The sequence below is a fragment of the Rattus rattus genome, chromosome 4, assembly GCF_011064425.1.
Source record: "Rattus rattus isolate New Zealand chromosome 4, Rrattus_CSIRO_v1, whole genome shotgun sequence".
In the NCBI taxonomy this organism is placed as follows: Eukaryota; Metazoa; Chordata; class Mammalia; order Rodentia; family Muridae; genus Rattus; species Rattus rattus.
The window spans coordinates 21,718,615-21,742,574 of NC_046157.1; the positions used below are offsets into that span (position 1 = coordinate 21,718,615).

The following is a 23,960-nucleotide window of genomic DNA, read 5'->3' on the forward strand; positions in this document are numbered from 1 at the left end:
AAAAACTAAACCCAACAAAAGAAAAGACATTAGCTCAAAATAGATTATGAAAGATTAAGGCAGAATTGTGAAGTCCTTGAAAAGGAAGTGAGATCAGATAGAGAATTTAGAGCTGACTATTTTAAATATGTTCTAGATATTACCTGAGCTTAACATATTATATCTGGGAAGTCAGATATAATAAGAATACTTGGACATTCTGGGCCTGATGAACTTCATGTTTCCGGCTACCCATCTGCCTCGAGATGATGGTATTTTAAAAGATAAACTTCTCAAAAAGACTTCTAGAGATGTATCAAAATTATTTCTGATATATACTTTCAGAAACTACATAAAGCAGCTTGCTTGATTCAAGCCTATTGGAAAGGTTTCCAGACCAGAAAAAGATTAAAGAAGCTTCCGTCTGCTGTGATTGCCTTGCAGAGGAGTTTCAGGTAGAAAACCCAAACCAAATTGTTGGTTGAAATGATCTAGCTTTGCATGTAAATTTGTAATCCCCACCCACCCACCCCAAAAGAAGGAAAAAAGAAAAAGAAAAGAAACAATATAAAAGCATAACCAGGGCTGGAGAGATGGCTCAGTGGTTAAGAGCACCCGACTGCTCTTCCAGAGGTCCTGAGTTCAATTCCCACCAACCACATGGTGGCTCACAACCCTCTGTAAAGAGATCCGATTCCCTCTTCTGGTGTATCTGAAGACAGCTACAGTGTACTTATATATATATAATAAATGAATAAATCTTTTAAAAAAAAAAAAAAAGCATAACCAGAGCACAGTTGAATGCAAGTGGGGGAGGGGAGCATTTGTGTGGTTTTTTTTTTTTTTTTTTTTTGTTGTTGTTATTTTCTTTTTACTTTCCTAATGTATGTTGTTTTATTCTTGTCGTATTCTGTTCCATAGTGTTACTGAGTACCAATGCTCAAGTAACCAGGTACTCTTTTAGAACAAAGGGCATAATATGACAAATTTGCTGGAATCCAATAATCCTGTCCACTTCCCATCCTGAAGAGGGAGCCAGTGAAATTTATATTAGTAAACCCTCAAAACCAACAGTTTAATTATATTTATGGATATATAAAGATCAAAGATGTTAACCAAGATTTCCTAACTAAATGCGGTATGGGTCAATGTGATCCTTTAGATATAACAAAACTATTAATCTCTACTTCAGTTGTATTGAAAAATGAAATACTGAAGATGTGGGTCACTTTCTGATATGACTAACCTAGCCACATTCTTAAAGGTTACAGAACAAACCATAGCAAAAAGAAATATAAGAAATAGTTAATATTGATTATAAAGTAGAGCCATTGAGAAGTGATTTTATTTTCATTCATCAAGCTAAATTTAACTAACTAAAATGAAACTGACATATTACAGAAGTAACCTTTAAAAACTGAAACCTCACTTTTAATAACTGCAGCTGCATTTCTGTTACAAAAACATCTAAAAATAACAGCTCAAAATTATCACACAATCACCTTGGCTGTGTTATTTAGTGGATATCATTTAAAAACTTTCCTCTAGACAAATTTAAAGACAAGTATATTTACTTTTGGGCATGAGTATTATTAGCAAAGAAAACATCAAGTTTTCAAACATTCATCAAGTAGATTATATGTGTGCACAGACACATATGTACACAAACACATACACATGGGGGTAGAGATATGTGTGTATTTTATATATATGTATATTGTTTTGCTTATGTAATTATATGAAAGTATCTCAAAATTGTGCTCGTGTGTGTGTGTGTGTGTGTGTGTGTGTGTGTGTGTTTGTGTATCTGCATATATGGAGAGAGAGAAAGTAACAGACTTGAGTTTGTATCTGGCTTCAGCACCTTATTGCCTCAAATTTCAAATCTAGAAAATAAAGATAATGGCTGTGTTTTGTGACACAGGCCAGCAATCTCACCTACTCAGGAAACTAAGGCAGGAAGAACATATGTTTAAACCCAACCTGGATTACAGAGTGAGATCAAAGCTGCTACTGCTGGACAATTTAGCAGAGACCCTGTCTTCAAAGAATATAAAGAGGACTGGATATAGTACAATGGTAGAACATTTGCCTAGCATGCACAAGACCTTAGGTTGACTTTCCAGCACTCTAAAAATTAAATAAATGAATTACTAAAGTTCATGTACCTCACAGGGTTCAGATAATACTTCTAAGATAATTTAAACGAGTTTAGTATATGCACTTTAAAAATAGGATGAGAAAACACATATAATTTCTGCCCTTAAAATATACAATTTTAGATTAGGGTTTAGTTCAATGCTAAAATGCATAGTTAGCATACAGTCTAATCATTACACTAAAGGGAAAAAAAACCCCTCAGGATCTAAGGATTGTGAGTTCATTTATGCAGAAGTGTATTACAGAATCTAATTAATATTCTTATCATTTAAAATTTTTAAATTAACATATAGAGTAATTAGTTTCTTTATAGCATTTTCATACATACATGCTGTTAAACTTTGTTTTAATTCACTCGCTCTGTCACTACCCTCACCATACATCTTGTCTGCACCTCTGACTGGTTCTCTTCCCTACCTCAAAAGGAGTCTATCTCCTTTTTTCTTCACCACTCCTTAAGATATCATTTTCCCCTCTCACAATCCTCTTTATAGTTTCATTAAATGCACATACAAAATTTGTTATAGATTCTGCATATTTGTCTAAGTCTAGCTTACTTTAACTATTTCTAGTTCTCTTTATTTTATGTAAATATCATGGATTTGTTTTTCTTTATGGCTGAATAAAACCATTATATATATATATATTTTTTTATTTATATAATATTTTCTTTATCCTTCCATCTATTAATAGATATCTAGGTGCCACCGTTTCTTAGTCACTATAAAGAATACATCAGTTAATGTGTATATATAAATATCTTGATGGTATGTAAACTTACTCATTTTGTTTGGAGGTTATTTTGTTTGAGGGTAGTATTTTATTGAGACAGTGTCTCATGTAGCCCCCTCTGGGTTCAGACACCTAATTTTGTTTTATGAAGTATTTATTTTTGTTGTTGCTGTTGGAAGAAAATAAAACATATTCTTGAGCCATGCAAACTCATCTAAGTAAAATAAATAGTATATTCTCCTCTTCCATATCTTCCTTGTTTTCCTCTATGGGTACCTAAAAATATTTCGAGTGTATATACTGAATATTAGTATTTGTGATGCTTTATGTACTGTCATATAGGAAATATCAAAGACTAGGTTGCAGTAGTTAAAAAACAATTTGATAAATAGCAGAAAATATGGAAATTATAATGAAATAAAACATCTTTGAACACAGAAAACTTTATAGCCAGTTATAAAACAGTGTATATTTGTATATTGTAGAGGGAGAAAACTGACTCCTTCAGGGTGTCCTGTGATCACCCATGCTCCATGGCTGACATATGCACACAAATAGAATGCATGGGCACACAATAAATGTAATTTAAAAATTTAATGAAAGGAAAAATAGGGGACTGGAGAGATGTTTCAGCAGTTAAGAGCATTTGTTACTCTAGTAGAGGACCTGTGTTCAGTTTCAGTGCCCATATGGTGGCTCATACTGCATCCCTAACTCCAGTGTCAGAATCTGACACCCCAGTCTGGCCTCCATAGGCACCAGGCATGCATATGTTGCACATGCAGACATGCAGACAGATAAATGTAAAAAACATTTATTTTTAATTTTTATAAGTATTAAGTGTTTTACTTGCATATATGTCTGTGTGTACCACATGTATCCCTGGTGCTTGTGGCATCAAGAATAGGGTATTAGATTTTATGGACCTGGAGTTTGACAGTTGTGAGTCACCATGTCAGTACTAGGAATTTAACTTGGGACCTCTGGAAAAACAGCTAGTGCTCTTAACTGTAGAGCCATCTCTCTTGCCCCCATAAATCTTTTTTTAATTATTTCTTTTATTAGATATTTTTATTTACATTTCAAATGTTATCCTCTTTCCCAGTTTCCCTTCCAGAAACCCGCTCTCCCATTTCTCCTTCCCCTGCTTCTGTAAGGGTACTCCCCCACCCTGACTAAAGCTGCACTGGAACGTGGAGCCTTGACAGAACCAAGGGCCTCTCCTTCCACTGATGCTGTACAAGGCCATCCTCTGCTACGTATGCGGCTGGAGCCCTAGATCTATCTCTGTGTACTCTTAGGATGGTGGTTTAGTCCCTGAGAGCTCTGGGGGGTCTGGTTGGTTGATATTGTTGTTTTTCCTACCCCTTAAGCTCCTTCAGTCCTTTCTATAACTCCTCCATTAGGGACCTCATGCTCAGTTCAGTGGCTGGTTGTGAGCATCCGCCTCTGTATTTGTTAGGCTCTGGCAGAGCCTCTCAGCAGACAGCTGTATCAGGCTCCCATAAATCTTAAACAAAATGAAAAAGAAAAAGAAAAAAATCCAAAAAGTTAAAAGTTATAATTACACCATGACGTGAAAACCACTATTGAAATTTTAACGTTTTTAATGGTTTATATTTCTATGTAAATTAATACAATTTTAGTACAATTTTATTCATATATATTATACTATATATTATTTTTTTGAGACAGGCTTTCTTTTTGTAGGTCTGGCTGTCATGGAACTAGACCAGGCTAGCCTTAAATTCAGAGATCCACCTGCTTCCCAAGCACTGGAAGTAGAGGTGTGTGCCACCACTACTTGGCATAGTCTTCTATTTATTTTCACCAAACAGTACATGTCACTAAGTTTTTGCAGTTTTCTATTTTAAAAACAAATACAATTCCATCAGTTAAATGATTCAATATTTTTTTATTCAATCCACTGTAATGGGATACTTTTCAGTTTTTTACCAATGTAATACTATGCTACAACATCCATGCCTTTATATATTTGATTATTTCAGTAAGAGAAGTATTAGAAGTATTATGGGCTGATCTGTATTTTTTAGTCTTTTTAATTGTATTTAAAATATTTCTTCAGATTTTTGATATATTTGTCCAAATATCTCTAGAGAAATTTATGTATTAAAACAATGAATTTCATTATATCCTTGTCTTAGGGTTTTACTGTTGTGAACAGACACCATGATGAAGGCAACACTCATAAGGACAGCATTTAATTGGAGCTGGCTTACAAGTTCAGAGGTTTGGTCCATTATCATCAAGGCAGAAACATGGCAGCATCCAGGCAGGCCTGGTGCAGGAAGAGCTGAGAGTTCCACATCTTCATCTGAAGGCTGCTAATAGAATACTGGCTTCCAGGCAGCTAGGATGAGGGTTACTTAAAGCCCATGGCCACAGTGATACATCTACTCCAACAAGGCCACACCTACTGCAATAGGGCTACACCTTCTAATAGTGCCACTCCCAGAGCCACAAACCATTATAACCCTACCAGTGCTAAGAGTTATCTTCAAGAACATTTTTTTCTTTACTTGACTAATTACACCTGAGATCGGGATTTTTCATGCGTTTCTTTCTGGCATGGGTTTATAAAATTGTATGTAAAGAACTGATTTTTCTTTCACAGAGCTAAACGAACAAAGATGTTGTTGGAGCTAAATAGGCAGAAGGAAGAAGAAGACCTCAGATTAAGATTGCAACTTCAAAGACAGAGAGCCATGAGGCTTTCCCGAGAGTCACGCTTGAGTATGCTTGAAATAATTCATCCAGGTGAGTAAGAATGTTATAATTTCTTAAACCAGGTTTTCTGCTTACCTGATAATTTCTTTTTGTTCTTTTTTTTTTAACCTTTTGCCTTTTCTCTTTTTTCTTTCCCTAGAGAAATCATACTAAAGCGCTACATTTTAAAAGTTACAGGTTTTCTGATTCATACCTATAATTTTAAATATATTTTTTTACTTTGAGATACATGTGTTAAACATAAATGTTTATAATTAAAGATAATGGCCAGTAACATAAAAGAAAATCTTGAAAGGACTCCAGTCTGTCATCTGACCTTCATCCACTCCCTAGTATAAAATCTGTGACATCATCTTACATTTGTGACAAATGAAGCTGAATTATTAATAAGAACATGCTATGGCAGTGTATCTATGTGTACATGTTCATCTGTGTGCATGTGTAGTGGATATACATATGTATATATGGCTAGAGGTCAATGTAAGGTATCTTCCTCTAGCCCTCTCCACTATAGTTCTCTCATTGACCCTTGTAACTCAGTCAGTGATTGGCTAGTCTAGCTGACCATCAAACTGTCAGGTCTGCTTGACTCTTTCCTGTCCCTCAGTGCTGGAGTTACAGCCATGTGCCACCTTGCCAAGATGTTTACATAGGTTTAGGAATCCAAGCTCTGGTTCTCACACTTGCACAGTAACCACTTTATCAACTTAGCTATCTATGCCCTAGAGTTTTTTGTTTTGTTTTGTGTTGTTTTTTGACAGGATCTCAGAGAGCCTGGGCGGCTTCAATATATACCTAAAGATGATCTTGAACTTACACCCTCCTGCTTCTACTTCCCAAGTGCTTGAATTACAAATGTAGGCCACTACTTTTGACTTTGTGCCTTGTTGCGGATTGAACCCAGAGCCTCATGCATGCTAGCAAGTGCTCTTAGCAACTGAGCAGCATGACTATCCCTTCATAGGTTCAGTCATTTACTTCCCTTTTTATTACTCATTCCCAAGAACATTCACTGGTTCTCTCCCACCTTTTACTTTAAATATTTTTTTCTAGAATTTGTCCTTTTCCAGTTATTCTCACGTTGTCCTGCTTGATGTGTCCCATCCAGATCTATACTGTCAGGTATCAGCAGAGTGCTTAGCCTTCTCATTCTAATTCAAATTAGCTTTTCATTCTACTTTCTCTCCTAAGCAGCACTGCCCAATAACACACTTTATGTTACCATTTTAAAGTTCTGTCTATATCAACCAGTACAGCAGCAATAGCTAGAGGTAGTGATTGAGTATTTAAAATGCTGTTGGACTTGAGGACTTTTGAATGTTTAATTTTACCTTCTTTAAATCTACTTAGTAGCCACATGTATCTAATGGCTGCTGCTGTGACTGTCTTTCCTGTTGGATAGTTTTCTTTGCCATCAACAGATGTTTCCAAAACTGAAGTCTTATTCCCAAATTTCGTCTCCATTGGTTCCCCATTTCATGTAATGGCATCAAAAATCTTTTCAGTTTCATTCAACATCCTTGCTTTTTCTTTGTCACTCTTGTATATCAAGTCAGCCATTAAATCCAAAACTAATTAGTTTTTTTAGTACTCTCTCTAAGATACCTTCTTTGTATTAACCACTCGTATTGTGTCCTACAGCTTTGTTCTTTCATTTACCAACTCCAAAGTCAAGGGAAGTTTATTTGGGTGAACAATCAGAGAGAAGTTTGAAAACACACTGTAGATTAAAGCACACATAAAAACATTTTGTCTACCTCCCCTGGTCATCCCAAATGCTTTCCTGCATGGATTCATGATTTTTTTTTTTTTGTCAGACTCTTTTGGTATTAGCCTTTTATCCCTTTTCTCAATACTCTGGGACAAAAATATTATGAGTCCTTTTTGGAAAGAAACTGCATATTCTAGGAAAGCTTTACTTTCTACAATCTTAGAACTATTATAAAATGAAGGAGATTGGCAAATTAATGAAAGGTATTGAAAAATACTTTTTTTAAAAAAACCTGTAAAGTCATTATTACTACTGTTGTCCTAGTTTCAGACCTTGAGAAAACATAGAGTATGTTATAATAATGTCTGTCATCTCTTCAGGTCAAGTGGAGAAATACAATAGGGAAATAGAAGAGAAATCTGCATTGACTATCCAGAAACATTGGAGAGGGTACAGGGAGAGGAAGAATTTTCGCCAACAGAGGCCGTCTCTCACAGAGTATAAAGCAGCTGTCATACTTCAGAGAGCAGTGAGTCTGCTGTAGCATACACAGCTCTACATAAGGAGGCAAACAAGTGTTCAAAATTGACTTTGCTGTTTACCAAATATAAGTCTGTGATCAAGCCCTTTCGCTTTTCTGAGCTTATTTCTCTAAAATAAGAACCTAGGACTGATGTACAGCTTATTGGTTGAGTACTTCCCTAGCATGTGCAAGACCCTAAGCTCAATCTCTAGCAGCCTAAATTCAAACAAACAAACAAACAAAAAACAGTAATAACAACACTTATTTGCCTCTGCTCAAGCTGATTTAGACACTAAGTCCAAGTACTACCTTAAAATGTTATATCATTTACTAGATTGCAACCTTATTATTGTTGCTTGTTTTTCTCTCCTATTGGACTGCAAGTTCCTCAAGGATGGGGAACTAAGCCTTTTATACTGGTGTCAGCTCTTAATAAGCTTAATATGAGTGGATATTCTGTCTTTTATATTTCGTTGTGTACATCAGAATCAGATGACATACATGAGGACTCTAAAGTCTGCAAATTGCATAGTCCTATGCAAATGTATATTTTATTTGATTCTTTTAAGATAATCAAGTTACAGGGAAGTACTAGCTATAATTAGAACATATAATTAGAACTCTTAAATTATAGAATGGTATTATATCTTAGTATTCCTAGGGATTATGTATAGTAAGTTATATTATCTTAGAAAAGCATAGCACAGGGCTTCTTTTTTGCTTAGTAACCTTTTCTGTCTAATACCTACTTCTCTTATACATCATTAGGCCTCTATTAAGATTTCAAGTCTGGGGCTGGAGAGATGGCTCAGCGGTTAAGAGCACTGACTGCTCTTCCAGAGGTCCTGAGTTCAATTCCCAGCAACCACGTGGTGGCTCACAACCATCTGTAATGGGATCTGATGCCCTCTTCTGCTGTGTCTGAAGACAGCTACAATGTACTCTTATACATTAAATAAATAAAGTAAATCTTTAAAAAAAAAAGATTTCAAGTCTGAAAGCATGTAGCTTAATCACCTTTTCCGTAGGTTTTACTGCTAATTCTCATTTCTTACCATGATAAATTTTGAGCACTCAGTATGGGTTAACATTTATAAGGATGTTTTAATTTTTTAAATTTTATGTAAGCATGTGTGTGTCTATCTGTGTGGGTGTGTGCACTTGAGTGCTAATGCCCCCGATGCTGGAAGCATCACAGTGTCAGGTAGTTGTGAGCCAGGGGTGCTGAGAACTAAACCTAGGGTTTCCTGCAAGAGCAGTTTGCAGTCTTAACTGCTCAGTTGTCTTTCCATCCCTATGAAGATATTTCTAAACCATCAAAAACCAGTAGAATAAATACTAGGGAAATGTGAAGAATGATTTGTCTCTTCCTCCTCCCTTATGTTATATATATGTAACAAACCTGATATTTACCCTGAGCTAAAGAGAGTAACCCAAGGCAACTCAAGGATAGCTCATTTATATCCGGGTTGGGGGTGCTTTTTTGTTTGAAAGAGAAATTTGACTTCTTTGTGATAACTGCCTAACCAGATTGATTTGTGGGAACACACACACACACACACAGAGATAGATAGATATCTAGATATATATCTATAGATATATATAGCGCATGTATATATTCTCATTACTATGTTCATATTGCCTATATTGAAATGCTAATGTTTTACATATAGTATCTTAGGACTTCTGCAGCTGTGATATATTCCAGTAACATCATTGAGGGAGGGAAGTCAGGGCAGGAACTTGGAGGCAGGAATTAGAGCAGAGGGTATAGAGGAATGTTGCTTCTGGCTTAATGCTCAGCCTGCTTTGTTTTTTATAGCACCCACTAGCCCAGGAGTTGCACCACCCATATTGAGCTGGTCCTGCTCACATCAATGATCAATCAAGAAAATGTTCTATAGGCTTCCCACACACCTTTCTGCTAGGGGCATTTTTTCAATTGAGATTTCTTTTTCCAAAATAACTTTAGCTTTTGTCAAGTTGACATAAAAACTAGCTAGCACGTATATTTTATATAACTCAGTAGATATAAAATATTTTATATTTTACAGTATAGCTATGTGAAATTTAAAGTAACTGGGACTTGTGATCTGTATTATATTTCTATAGCAATTTTCATTTAGTGGTTTGTTAAAGAGAGGGAGAGACAGACAGACAGACAGACAGACAGACAGATAGATACAGACAGGCCAAACATTATAACACAGCTTCTAAAGACAGAGACCAGAGAATCCCATGATTGCTAAGCTTGAAACCAAGTCCTAGTTAACACAGCAAGTTCTCATTTCAAAGGAAGAGGGAGAGGAGGAAATAAATTCATCAGCTTCATTAAAAGTAAATACAAAGTAATAAGGTTATCCTTTACATTTATTTATCTCTTAATGAACAATTGTTCTTTCAGGTACTTGGCAACAAAAGAAAAGTTAAACCATTATCTCCCTTCTGTTTCTTTCTTACTTTGTACAGAAGCCTCCCCCTCTTAAGACAGAGTCTCACTGTGCATCCCAGCTTGCTGACCTTAAGCTTAAATTATCTTTTCTTGCCCCTCACTACTAATATTAGATTGTACTATCATACCTAATTGAGGCAGTATATTTTTTTAGTTGATAAAAGTAGAAGGAAAAAAATCCAAATGATAGATTATATATAGATTATATCTCTAATCCAGGCATAAGAGATTGAATCAGGATCTCAAATTCAAGGTCAGCCTAGACTACATAGCAAGTTCCAGGCATTTCCAGGCTAAGTAGCAGACATGCCCCAAATAAAGGGATACTGCAAATACCTCGGTAATTAGACCCTTTATTCTCATAGACAAATTAAGAGTTCTTGGTAACGAACGTTGCAATGTTAGAACTAAATTTGAATTTTGCTTTTGAATGTTTTTCGAAGTTTCCTTCTTTTTTCACCTTTTACAAAAGCAGCAGCAGTAGCTTAGAAAGAGAGTTGGTCTCTGGATCCAGAAGGGTAGCTCGACTATAGAATATGAATACACAGTGTTATACACTCATCCATCACTTAGCAGCCATAAAAAGAATTAGCAAAACAAACCGTTGAAATTTTTAAAAGCCAAAAACAATGGCTGAGAATAATAAAATGACAAAGTAAATAAGAAAGATAAGAGAAAACTATCGAGGGAGTTTTTCTGATTGAGGATGGAAGAGAAGAGAAGATACAAAAAAAGAATCTCCAACCAGAAGATTGGAAGGAAGAATCTCTGCTTTGCAGGGCAAACCCCATACTAAAACTGAGTAGTAAGGGACATTTTAACGTTCAAGGCATCCACCCAACCCCCTTTTCTCTCACCTTTCTGGCTTGTGACTGCAGATAGTAGAGTGGAAGTGTATTCTTTGAGAAATCTGACTATAAATAAAGTTTAATAACATTGAAGTATCCAAACAAAACAACTTGGTTCATTAGTCCTGTGCTGAAATGCATAGCAGATGAGTCCTATACAGCAGCTCAGCATGTCTAAATAGCTTTTTAGTCCTCAGCCGTATCAGCCAAAGGCAAGTCTCAGTGAACATGAGGAAAGCTGCTTGACAGAGAATTTACTACTTAGGGATGTACCTCAGAGAGTAGAGCACTGGACCAGCCCATGTGAGGTCCTACATTCAATCCCTGATAGTGGGGGAAAAACAAACAACAACGCCGTCAACACATTTAGATATCACAGGAATTAGAAAATGACATTTGTTTTTGATCTATCATTTCTTCAGATAAAAGACTACATGATACAAAATCAACATGTTTAAAAGGGAAAGATGGGGTCAGGGAGGGAAGAAGACCTGGGTTGAATAGTTAAAATTTATTAGAAAGCAGGATAAAATAAAATATCCATTGGGGAAATCAAATACATAAACATTTAAAATCAAGAACAGAAAACACAAAGGAGAAGAAACCAAAAAAAACTTCCAGAACTGCAGCATTGATAAATGTCCAACACAGTAACAAACATTTCACATTTATGTGAAATACATTGGGAGCAAAGAACTTAGCAGCAGCACTGGAACTGAAGAAATCTTGAGCTAAAACTGTGACATGTCTGAGATAAATGATTTCCAATTTAAATTATGTGCTCACCAAAAAGAAAGTTTAAAAAAAAAAAAAAAAAAAAAAGACTAGAGACACTTTTATATAATCACAGAAGCTTTTAAGCCAGTGGGAAAACAAAGAAGTTAGGCAGCTGAAATTCAAGAAGTACAGGGAGAAATGAAATGAGAAACTAAGGTACAGAGACCACATGATGAGCTTTGTGCCAGGTGGAAAGAACAGATAGGTTAGAAACCCCCAGAAAATGTATGTGCTACAGTACCTGATATATCAATATCTTGACAATTAGAAAATGTATGTGCTACAATACCTGATATATCAATATCTTGACAATTAGAAGTAGAACATAGAACTAAGTATGTAGAAAATCAAGTACAATTTCAGAGAAAATATGCAAGGAAGGAAAAGTAATTATAATATGTGCTTCAGAATGAATAATGCCTGCCATTGTTGTGTGTGTAATACCAGCACTAGGGAGCTGACACAGCAGAATGACAGGTTTGAGACTAATATAACCTATATAATAAAACTCTGTCCTCCCCCCAGAAAATAAAACTACCTCACCTTCATGTAATAATCATTATGTGAGTATTATTTTTACTGAAATTATGACATTAATTATATACGGTGGACTGTACATGGGAGTATATGCAGTAAAAAGGAACTAAATTCCTATTTCTGTTCAAGAAAATCAATAGATAATATGCTTAATCTGTGAGAATAATCATAGAAACCTACTGATGGAGCTCAGTTGAAGGGGAAAAAAAAGTTAAAGTTGTTGCTTTTGGGATTTGTAAAACTCACCCTTTAAACAGTAGAATTACACTAGCCAACTTTTTCTGAAAAGGAGCAGATAAAGAAATATTTTTGGTTTTGCAAACTATGTAGTCTATAATAGCTACTTAGCAATTGAAACACAAAAGCAGCTGTAGGTAAGTTAGACTGACAGTACTTAAGCAAGTATAGTTATATGCCAATAACAATTTATAGACATTTGAGTTTTGGCTTACACATACTATTACAAGTCACAAAATAAAGCTTCCTTTAAAAGTTTTAGCTATGTAAAGTGAAATAAACAAGTATTTACTATACAGAAGCAACCTACTATTTTTGCTTTTAAAACAGTGTATAATTTTGGTGAAAATAAAAACATGGGTGAAAAATGAAGAATTGCAGGAATAATTTCATATTTGTGCCAAAATTGTATAACTCTATTATGAAAGACTTGAGAAAGAACATTCAGAAAATTTGCTTTTATTAGTATACTCATAGCTTGAAATTTTTAAATGTTTTATCATTCCTAAGCCTTTTCTTAAATCCTGTCTTTTATATTTTCAATACTGTAAAACATGTAAAATTAGGGTCCTTGTTTTTTTATTGGCATAGAGCATGTCCTATGGAAACCTTTGGTTTGCCTAGAATCATAGAGTTTATGAGGAATAAGAATTGAAACTAGAACTCAATGCTTATTTCCTTTATATACTCATTTCTTCCTGCAAACATAATGGGTGCTTCATATGAATTCAGAGACTATCGCAGCACTCAGAGGACCTATACATGTTCAAGCAAGATGAAATCCCAGCACTGAGAGTGGAAAGTAAACATGGGCCCCATCCCTAACCAAGGAATTAGTTGGAATTGATACCTGCTGACAAAGAGAAAACCACTGAGCGTCACTGGATATATCAGCCATACTCCAAGAGAGACCCCATGCCCACGAGTAACTGACCAATACAAAATTCCATGTGTCTTTGTTTTGTTTTGTTTTGTTTTGTGGGCTCTTTGTTATATTTTGTTTTGTTTGGGCACTTTTCTTACTGGTTTTTTGGTTTTGGTTTTTATCTTTTGAGAGAGAAAGAATGAGAACATGAAGTTAGGTAGAGAGCTGGAAAGAATCTAGGAAGAGTTGGGAAGGGAAAACAAAATATTTAAAAATTTTTAATAAAATATATATTTTGTCTAAATGTAAAAAGCCCCAGGTTGGATGCCTAGCACCACATATAGTTTATGCCAGGATTCAGCAGGCGGAAACAGGAGGACCAGATGGGGTATCTTTGGCTACTTGTTAGTTCAAGGCTTGCCTAAGCTATGTGAAGCTTAGCAAACCAAAAACCCCAGTAATAGAAGTATTTAGGTATATTCTTTTGTTTTAGTGTTTTTATTGCTACAAAACACCATGGCCAAAAAGCGAGTTGGGAAGGAAAGGGTTTATTTATTTGGCTTAACTTCCATGTCATAATTCATCACTAGAGGAAATCAGAACAGGAACTCCTGCAGAGCTGGCACCTAGAGATTGGAGCTGATGCAGAGCACATGGAGGGATGCTGCTCACTGGTTTGTTCAGCCTGCTGTCTTATAGAACCCAGGACCAGTAGCCCAGGGATGGCACAACCCACAGTGGGCTCCCACATTGATCACTGGTTGGGAAAGTATCCTTCAGCTGGATCTCTTGGAGACACTTCCTCAACTGTGGCACCTTTCTCTGTGATGACTCCATCTTCTGTCAGGTTGACACCAAAAGCAGCCAGTGCAACTGACCCCTTGTCAACTTGACACATAAACAAATCACTTTTAAGCTACAACCCTTACTTTCTTGTTCATCTCCAAGATCTAAATAACTGTAAAAGCTCCACAGTCTTTACAAACCAAACACATTGAAATTTCAGTCCCTTTAAAGTATCCAATCTCATGAAAACAATCCATGTCTTTTATAGTTCAAACTCTTAACTGTGAGCTCCAGTAAAAGACTTACTTCAAGAGAGAAAAAAATTAAATCAGGGCAAAATCAAGCTCTAGCTATCCAATCCATGGGAGCCACCCATGCTCTTCTGGACTTGGGTCAGTCCTCCTCCAAAGTGCTTGGGTCACTTTTCCAGCCCTGCCCTCTGTAGCACGTAGTTTGTTTTCTAGGCTTTGGCTGCCTCCACTGCTGCTGCTGTCCTTTTGTGATCATCCCAGGGTACTGGCATGGCCAAAATACTGGGGTCATTTGCTTCAACTTGACTGCACTCTCACAAATAGAGTCTCATAGGCTTTCATAGCGCCTAGCCCCAACTTCTCACCATGTCAATCCTGGGCCTTCAACTGCTACTGTACTGTACCTTCAACCAATGGCCTCTCCTGGCCTCTCAGAATACCAAACTTCAACTGTTCTCCCTGACTCTTCATGTCTTCAAAACCAGTACCACCTAGGCAACTCTTATACAGTACCAAGTCCAGCTGCCAACATGAGGTTCAACCTTGGCTATCTCTGGAACACAGCTTCTTTGTGCTCCCAGAAAAGACTTCCCAGAAGATTCCACCTCAGTGATGCTGGTCTCTTCTTAATCACGCTAATGTCTTAGCTCCGGCTCACCAGCATCAGTTGTCCCAGTCATGAAAGGTTTCATGTCAGTAGTTCTGGTATCTTGTTAATCACAGCTGATTGTTCAGCTCCAGCAAACCAGAACTACAGAATCTTAAATCAAAATAACAACAGCCCTGAGAAGAGTCTTTAATCTTCCCTCTGAACTTTCACAAACCAGGCCTCTACCTTCTGCACTGCTCTCAATATTTTTATCTTCCAAGCTCCTATAGAACATCTGAATGAGGTCTCAACACTCATTATCTTTTCTAGTATCAAAGTCCTTCCACAATCTTCCCCAAAACACAGTCAGGTCTGTCACAGCAATACTCCAGTATGCTGGTACCAACTTGTCTTATTTAGGGTTCCTGTTGCTACAACAAAATACTGTGACCAAAAAGCAAGTGGAGAGGAAAGTGTTTATTTGGCTTACCCTTCCAGATCATAATCTATCATTTGGAGGAAGTCAGAACAGGAACTCAAGTAGGACAGGAACCTGGAAGCAGGAAAGAGGACATGGAGGTGTGCTGCTTACTGGCTTGGTTCCCCTGACTTGCTCAGTTTACCGTCTTGTAGAACCCAAGACCACCAGCCCAGGGATGGCACTACACACAATGGGTTTGGGCCCTTCCCCATTGATCACTAGTTGAGAAAATGCCCTTCAGCTGGATCTCATGAAGGCATTTCCTCAACTGAGGCTTCTTTCTCTGTGATGACTCTTAGCTCGTATCAACTTGCACACAAAACCAGCAAGTTCACCTTTTGAAAAGATTAAAAGTAGATAGTCTTACCCTACTACCATGGTGGGAAAGTAATGTATGCTTAGTAGAAACCAAACTTCAACTGGTAGAGGTATTAAGAATATTTGCAACTTACCAGTATTTTTGACTTAAATGGATTTATTTGCACATAGCCTTATTAGAAGTAGAGGTGGATCTGTATTGTTAAAAATTATTATATTTATTTGTTTTTAAGATTTATTTATTTATTATATATAAGTACACTGTAGCTGTCTTCAGACACACCAGAAGAGGGCATCAGATCTTATTACAGATGGTTGTGAGCCACCATGTGGCTGCTGGGATTTGAACTCAAGAACTCTGAAAGAGCAGTCAATGCTCTTAACCACTGAGCCATCTCTCCAGCCCCATTACATTTCTTTATTTTGTCACAGTCTTATTCCCCTCCTCATGCATACTCAGAGTTGCCTAATGCAACCTTGCTGTTACTGACTTAGGTTATAGGGAAAAGAGTTCTATTAAGGGAACAGATTCAAAAGCTCTTCTTTTTTTCCCCTCTACCTCATTCCAGGTTCTTAAATTCCTAGCAAAGTGCCGTAAGAAAAAGAAACTCTTTGCCTCTTGGCATGGACTCCAAGAACTCACTGATGCACGCAGAGTTGAACTGAAGCAACAAGTGGATGACTATGTCAAAAGACATCCGGTATGTAGGTTTCTGTGCTGAAATACATGTTACATTAATCCATTGCATGGTCTTTACCACCAAAGTAGTATCCCATATGTAGATTCACATTGAATATTGGATACAAGTTCCTTAGATTTAGTAGACTTGAACTCTTCTTACAGTTATAGGATCAAAAGGTATAATTGGTGGTAAGTGGGGACTCAGCTTAAAAATTGGTTATTTCCTGTACTGTGCCAACAAAACTTGTGTGTTGCTTCTTTTTTAATACTACTGTAAAATCTTGTCTGTTTTGAATATTTTAATAAGAATATAAATTGTCAACCAATTAAGTATTCATTCTACCTCTTATACTCACTAGTTTAAACTCCTAAGACACAGTAAGATGTAAAATTTGATGCCCTGCCTCTTTGGTTTTAAAACTGTAATGCTGCTGACACCTTTGCACAGCAGAAACATCCATTTCTCCGACTTGGTGTGAGCATAGTGATACGGGGTAGGTGCTGCCTGCTTCTTCCCTCTGTTTCTGACCTTACACTTCTGCACTTCTTTGAAGGACATTTCTGTCTGTCTTTAGAAGGACTCAACCATTCTCGTGATTATTTTTAATCAGTTGTATATCTGCCTACTCTTTTCTTTTATCCCCCATGTTTCTATACTTGTCAAATTTTATGGAAAAACTGATAGTTTATACATTTCAATCAGAATTCTTACTTTCCATTCTTAGTATGTTAAAGTACAACTACCTTTAAGTTTAGTGTTAAGGGTCCAACACCCTCTCTTGGCCTCTCTGGGCACTGTACACACATGGTGCACATGGAAACATGTACGGTACACCCACATACGTAAAATAACTTTTAAAAGTAAGGCTTGGTTATATATTAATTAGAAAACATGTTTTTTTTAAGATGGAAAATAAAATGAAACAGAATACTGACACAAAGTGTCATTTAATCAACAGAACATAACATTTCTAAAGCTTTATGTACCCAGTAACATACTTTTAAAATACCCAAAGCCATTGTGAATGAGCCTTGAAAGAATGTTAAGTGCAATAAGCCAGATGTAAAGGACAAATACTGTGTGGGTCCACTTGTCCAAGTTGGATGGAGCCATCAACCGATAGAAACAGAAAACAGAATCATGGTTACAGGAGCTAAGCACATACATTTCCTAGAGGTTCATGTAATTAGTACAATAGAAAATTAAAGGAATTACATACCTATTAATAGAAAAGCTGAACTTCAACCCCAATTCCATATCATGTACAAAATTTAACTTAAAATGTATCAAATCTAGTGAAATACATGTCCTAAAACTATACGACTTGTAGAAGAAAATATGATTGAAAATTGTGGGGGTTGGAGATTTAGCTCAGTGGGGGTTGGGGATTTAGCTCAGTGGTAGAGGCGCAAGGCCCTGGGTTTGGTCCCCAGCTCCAAAAAAAAGAAGAAAAAAAAAGTGACATTTAGACAGTGATTTTCAAATATCGCAGAAACCAAAAAAAGAAAATTGATTGACTTCAAAATTTAAAATATGTGCTTTTCAGAACTGTTAAGATAATGAAAAGAGAAATCAAAGGTTAGAAAAATATCTTGTTATTCATTTTCTACATACTAATCCATATAAAGAATTTTTTAAAACTGAACAGTAGGAAAACACATGATCTATTTTTTTAATGGCCTAAAGACTTGAAAAGACAGTTCAATACATGTAGCAAACACATGAAAAGGTGCATCAGCATCCATTAGAGAAAATAATGATTAAAACCACAGTAAGGTGATCTACACTCATTAGAATGCCTAGATTTTTAAATACTAAAACACTGAGTGTTGGCAAGCAAATAGAAGATCTGTGACTGCTCAGATCTCATAAGAATGTAAAAATAATTTGATAATTTACTACACATATTATCAGGATGGAGATATCTCAGAGCTTAAGAGTGCTTACTGCCCTTTCGGTGGACCTGAGTTACAGTCCCAGCACCCATGTTGAGGAGCTCACAACCACCAGAATTGTCAACTCCAATTCTAGTGGAATTGACACCCGTTGGGCCTCCACAGACACCCACATGCTTGTGTATGTATGTGCACACACACACACAGAGACAAATAAAAATAAATCTTTAAAAGCATACAAAATAAAATACTAGTATATGCAGAACCCTGCATGTATCCAGCACTGCAAAACTACAAAACCTAAAAGATACTGTTTTAAGAATAGTTAATTATCTGTACCAGAGACCTGGGAAATGAAAGACTCTCGTGACTCAAAGGGGGGACCCTAGATGAAAGGCCCTATGGTGGGGAGAGGGAACTTACTGAACCCACCTCCAGCAGAAAAACAGGGCATCAAGTGATGGATGGGGTTGCTATCCCACAGTCAAAGATCTGACCTATAGTTCTTCATGTCTGAAAAAAATGTAAGACGGAAATGGAGAAGAGACTCTGGGAAAAAAGGTCCAGCAACAGGCCCAAAGTGGGATCCAGCCCAAGGGGGGCCCTAAGACCTGACACACCATTACTGAAGCTATGGGTCATTCACCAAAAGGGGCTGATTTGGACTGCCCTCCAAAAGACCCCACAAGCAGCTGAAGGAGTCAGATGCAGATGTTTGTACCCAAACAATGAACAGAAATTGCTGACCCCTCTGGTTGAATTAAGGAAAAGCTGGAGGAAGCCGAGGAGGAGGGCAACCCTGTAGGAGGACCAGCAGTCTCAATTAACCTGAACTCTGAGATCTCTCAGACACTGGATCACCAACCAGGCAGCAAACAGCAGCTGAGATGAGGCCTCCAGTGCATATATAGCAGAGGACTCCCGTATCTGGGTTCAGTCAGAAAAGATGTACCTAACCCTCAAGAGCCTGGAGACCCCCAAGAAGTTTAGAAGTTAGTGGGGTGGGGACATCCTTGTGGAGACATGGGGGGGGTAGGAAAGAGGCATGGAATATGGAACTGTTGGTGGGGTGGACTGGGAGGGGAATAAAATCTGGAATGTAAAAGTAAATAAATAAAAATTATTTAAAAAAGAATAGTTAATTATGTAGAGACATGAAGTACTTTTAACTTGTATAGCTTTAATCACCATTTTATCTTTAGACTTTTTTTTCCACTTTTGATTAAACAGAATACCTATTTTCACCCTCAGCTCCTGATAACTACCAGTATGTGTCTGAATTTGACTAAGTATTTAATCTGAAGTCATATCCTTTGTACATAATTTATTTCATTTAGTATATAATGTCTTTAGGATTCATTCAGGCTGTAGATTGTGGCTACTTTTTCTTTTTTTCTTAAAATGTGAATGAAATTCCACTGGGCATATTCCACAGGCAGAGACAGACAGCTAGATCTCTGAGTTTTAGGCCTAGTTGATCTGTATAATAAGACACTATCTAAAATAATAATATTTTGGTTAACAGTCTATTGTCAATGTGTTGCACATTACTTAAGCAGTAGTTAATATTCAACGATCTTATTTCTGCTTGGTTTTTGTTTGTTTGTTTTGTTTTGTTTTGGAGGAGGATGTGTTTCTTGGTTTGCCTTGGTTTTCCTCATGAAGTCCACACTGGTGTAGAACTCATGCTGTTTTATGATTTTCACTTTGCCTTTTGTTATACAATTCTAACTCTTATTTTTAGTTTTTCTACCTCTCTCCTTTCACAGGTACTAAAATTCCTTTAGTCCAGTGGTATAGTTCTGCCAAATTAGGTCTGCATATCCTTGCATACATTTCACCTCTGGTTACTTACACTCTCCAATCAAATAAAGACAGTGTAAATTGTTGCTTAAGTGTATATTTAGGAGAAGTTTGTGTCTGTACAAATTTAGCGTATATGCAGTATTTTCTAATGCTTTGGTTCTTCAGTTAAATATGAGTATAGACCTCATAAATGTGGAAGTATGAATGTAAGTCTAATGAATACCACAGTTTGTTATTATTTACTATGCTTTAATAAGGTCTGTGGCTGAAAGGTAAGTTATCAACTGGAACAGAACTACATTAGTATTTGAGAAAGCTGTGGTATCAGAAGTTTTATCAGCTTTAAGGCTAAGATTATTTTATTTTTATCCAAATTAGTCACTAATATCACCCTTAAATTATTTAAATAGTCTAAAGGGTAGGATCTTTTAGCTGATTTTTGTCTCTCATTCTGTAAAACCAGAACCAGTTATAACATTGTGGTAAGGATACATTTGGAATGGGAATGGGATAAGAGATAATATTTCAAATGAAGTCTAAAACAAAGGGAGTTAGCTTCTCTTCTCTTCTGGACTGGTAACCATTTATACTTTCATTGTGGTCTCCTAATCTCTGGGTCTCATTACTTACCAGGTCTTTGAGAAAACGATGTGTAGAAGGACACCAAAAAGAGACATGGAGACCTAGAGAGACAGCTCAGTGCTTTAGAATACCTGCTCTTGAAAAGGTTCCAGATTCAGTTCCTACACCAATGTAGTAACATACAACTATCTGTAACTCCAGTTCCAAGGGATCTCACACCCTCTTCTAGCCCCCTCTGAGAGCATAAGACACACATTTGGTGCATATTCATATATGCAGGCAAAACTCATACATGCAAAAAAAAATCCAAAAATTGTAAAAAAGAAACTGTCCCATCTACATCATTATATAGTTAGGGTGTGGGAAGTTGTTATTGTTTAAATTCTGCTTGGATGGTTTGGTGGATTCTTTTTTGTTTTTGTTATGGGTCTGTTTGCATGCTTGTTCATTTGCCTTTGAGGTTTTTTTTGAGACAAGGTGTCACTGTATAGCCCAGATTGATCCTGAGCTTATGATTGTGCTTCTGCTCCTGTGTTGAGATGAGAGTCATGAATTCTCACAACTAAAGCTATTTTTGAAGATAATTTAATACTTGCACTAGAGGATAAGTTAGATAAGAACTATAAGATTCTATTGATAAAATGGGAGATTACTAAAATTTCTAGCTCTGCTATGGTGAGTAGGTAAAGCATATCTTTACAACAAGTTCTCTGTCGTGTGTTTTCAGGGCTCTCAGATGTCAGATGTGGCCAGCAGAGAGCTCCACGCACAAGCACAAGAACGACTTCAACACTATTTTATGGGAAGAGCCATAGAAGAGCGAGCCCAGCAACACAGGGAAGCGTTGATGGCTCAGATCAGCACCAATATTGAGCAGTTGATGAGTATGCTCTACATCTGTCTTTGTTTCATAAATGGAACAACCCATGCAAGAGACGTGGCATCCAAAATCTTTAGAAGTGCCACAAATAGTCTTTATTCCAGTCCTCAGGAAATCTTACATCATCCCAGTTTTCAACTGTATACATTCCATTTGTTATAAATTCAAATATTTCAACTCCATCCAAATTACTAATTTTAAAGATGCTGTGCTCTTCTACACACATTCTGCCTAAACTTTTTAAATTTATTTTGTATTTTAGAATTAGATAATGACAGCAGTTACAGTACAGTGAACTTGTCAAAAATAACATTTAATGATTTTTTACTGAAGTTTTGCTCTCTTTAAGCTATCTAACACAACTTACTGTTTTTCTCTTCTAAAAGACTTAAAAAGACTGGAAGTTGCCAGGGATTGGGGTTGTTGCTGTCACCCACATCTGTAACTTTTTACTAGACACCTACCTTCATAGTTAGCAGTGACAGCATAGTCAGAGTTAGAGCCCGTCCTGTCCTGTCCTTTCCTGTCCTGTCCTAACTGTAGCTAGGCTCCAGCTCTGCTGGTTCCAAGTCTGCTTGCCTGGCGTCCTTCCACTGACCCATTTACTTTCTGTTTGCTGCAGAGGCACCAAGTCTGAAGGAGGCGGAAGGAAAGGAGCCTGAGCAGTTCCTGAGTAGATCTAGGCCTGTGGCAGCCAAAGCCAAGCAGGCTCACCTTACCACCCTGAAGCACATACAGGCCCCCTGGTGGAAGAAGCTCGGAGAGGAACCAGGGGATGAGATGGATGTTCCAAAGGACGAGCTTAGTATAGATTTAGGGACTTTATTTGTTGGTGGAACCAAGCCTCCCTAGAGAGTTACTGGGAAAGCCGGCATTCTTACCTTTTAAGAGATTGTTAGTTTTGCCTCTGGCATGCAGGAAGACTAGGGCTATGCCAGTGGCTTTCCAGAGCATCTTCTTCATGCAACACTTGGAAGCAAAGAGCAGAGCATTGCCTACCTCACTCTCAGTTCTTTCCCCGTCTCTACACCCTGTCTGTAGTCACAAACAGATTTGTGGACTTTTAATTGTGGGACAGAACTCAATGTGAAATTTTGTTAATTTGAAATTTCTTTCATTCTGTTTTCTGACTAAAAGTTGTTTTGTTTTTGTTTTTAAATAAATATTGTTTCTGAAAAAGTTGTCAGGATTATTTCAATTTTTTACATTTGTTCAGAATTTCCATTATTTTGACATTGTCATTATTATTATACACACAAAATGTATGTAGTAATTTGTTTTGGATTTTCTTCCTTTTCTTGTTTTTGTTTTGAGATGGTTCTCAGTCCTAGAATTCTGGCTCTTTAGACCTTTGGTCTTGAATTCCCGAAGATGCACCTGCCTCTGCCTCCCGGGAACTGGATTAAAAGTGTGCACCACCACTGCCATTACCTTTATGGTTTTGTCCTCGACAAGGTTTAGAAAAACAATTTGTCAGCTAAATAACATTACATGAAGAGACACAGGAGAAGAGACAGAGAAACAGTAGTTTATAGTTCATATATTATAGTAAATGTTCTTTGTTTGTTTGAGAGTCTCACTGTATAGCTCTGGCTGGCCTGGAAGTACCTAGCCCTCACAGGTCTACTTGCTGCTTCCTCAGTGCTGGGATTAGAGGCATGTACCACCATGTCTGGCCATTGCTTTGTGTATTTCCTTCTTAAAAATGGTGAAATGGGAAATATGTTCAATTACTGCTTGTTTGAGTATGAGTCTGTCTGTCTATGTGGGGGTATTTACTCAATATCAAAAGAGCTATAGCTAGCTATGAGGCATCAGACATTGGGACTGGGAACCTAGTGGGTCCTCTGTAAGAGCAAGTGCTCTTAACTACTGAGCCATCTTTCCAGTCCCCATACACTGCTTTTCAACTAAAAAAAAAAAAAAAAGCCTTTAATTGGCCACTTCTTTTTCTAGCTTGTGATTTATTGGTGTATATACTTGTGGAATATATGATATACTTTTTCATATATGATATAGTTACATGCAACTTATACTTGACAAATATTTAAATAAGTGTTAAGTTGAAAATAAAATATTATATCTCGAAGACACATTGATGAGAGGCCAACCTACTCCAT

General features: G+C 36.9%; 1 protein-coding gene across 3 annotated transcripts in view; it reads left to right on the forward strand.

The window, feature by feature from the left end:
- Positions 1 to 23,019, forward strand: part of Iqcb1 (IQ motif containing B1) — a 47,021-nt gene extending 24,002 nt beyond the window's left edge. For all 3 annotated transcript variants that reach the window (XM_032900180.1, XM_032900181.1, XM_032900182.1), the window contains 6 exons: positions 325 to 434; positions 5,507 to 5,649; positions 7,711 to 7,859; positions 16,564 to 16,695; positions 21,688 to 21,844; positions 22,463 to 23,019. In XM_032900180.1, the coding sequence (XP_032756071.1) occupies positions 325 to 434; positions 5,507 to 5,649; positions 7,711 to 7,859; positions 16,564 to 16,695; positions 21,688 to 21,844; positions 22,463 to 22,692 (921 nt within the window). In that variant the 3' untranslated portion in view covers positions 22,693 to 23,019. The remainder of the gene's footprint in view (positions 1 to 324; positions 435 to 5,506; positions 5,650 to 7,710; positions 7,860 to 16,563; positions 16,696 to 21,687; positions 21,845 to 22,462) is intronic.
- The last annotated feature ends 941 nt before the right edge of the window (positions 23,020 to 23,960 follow it).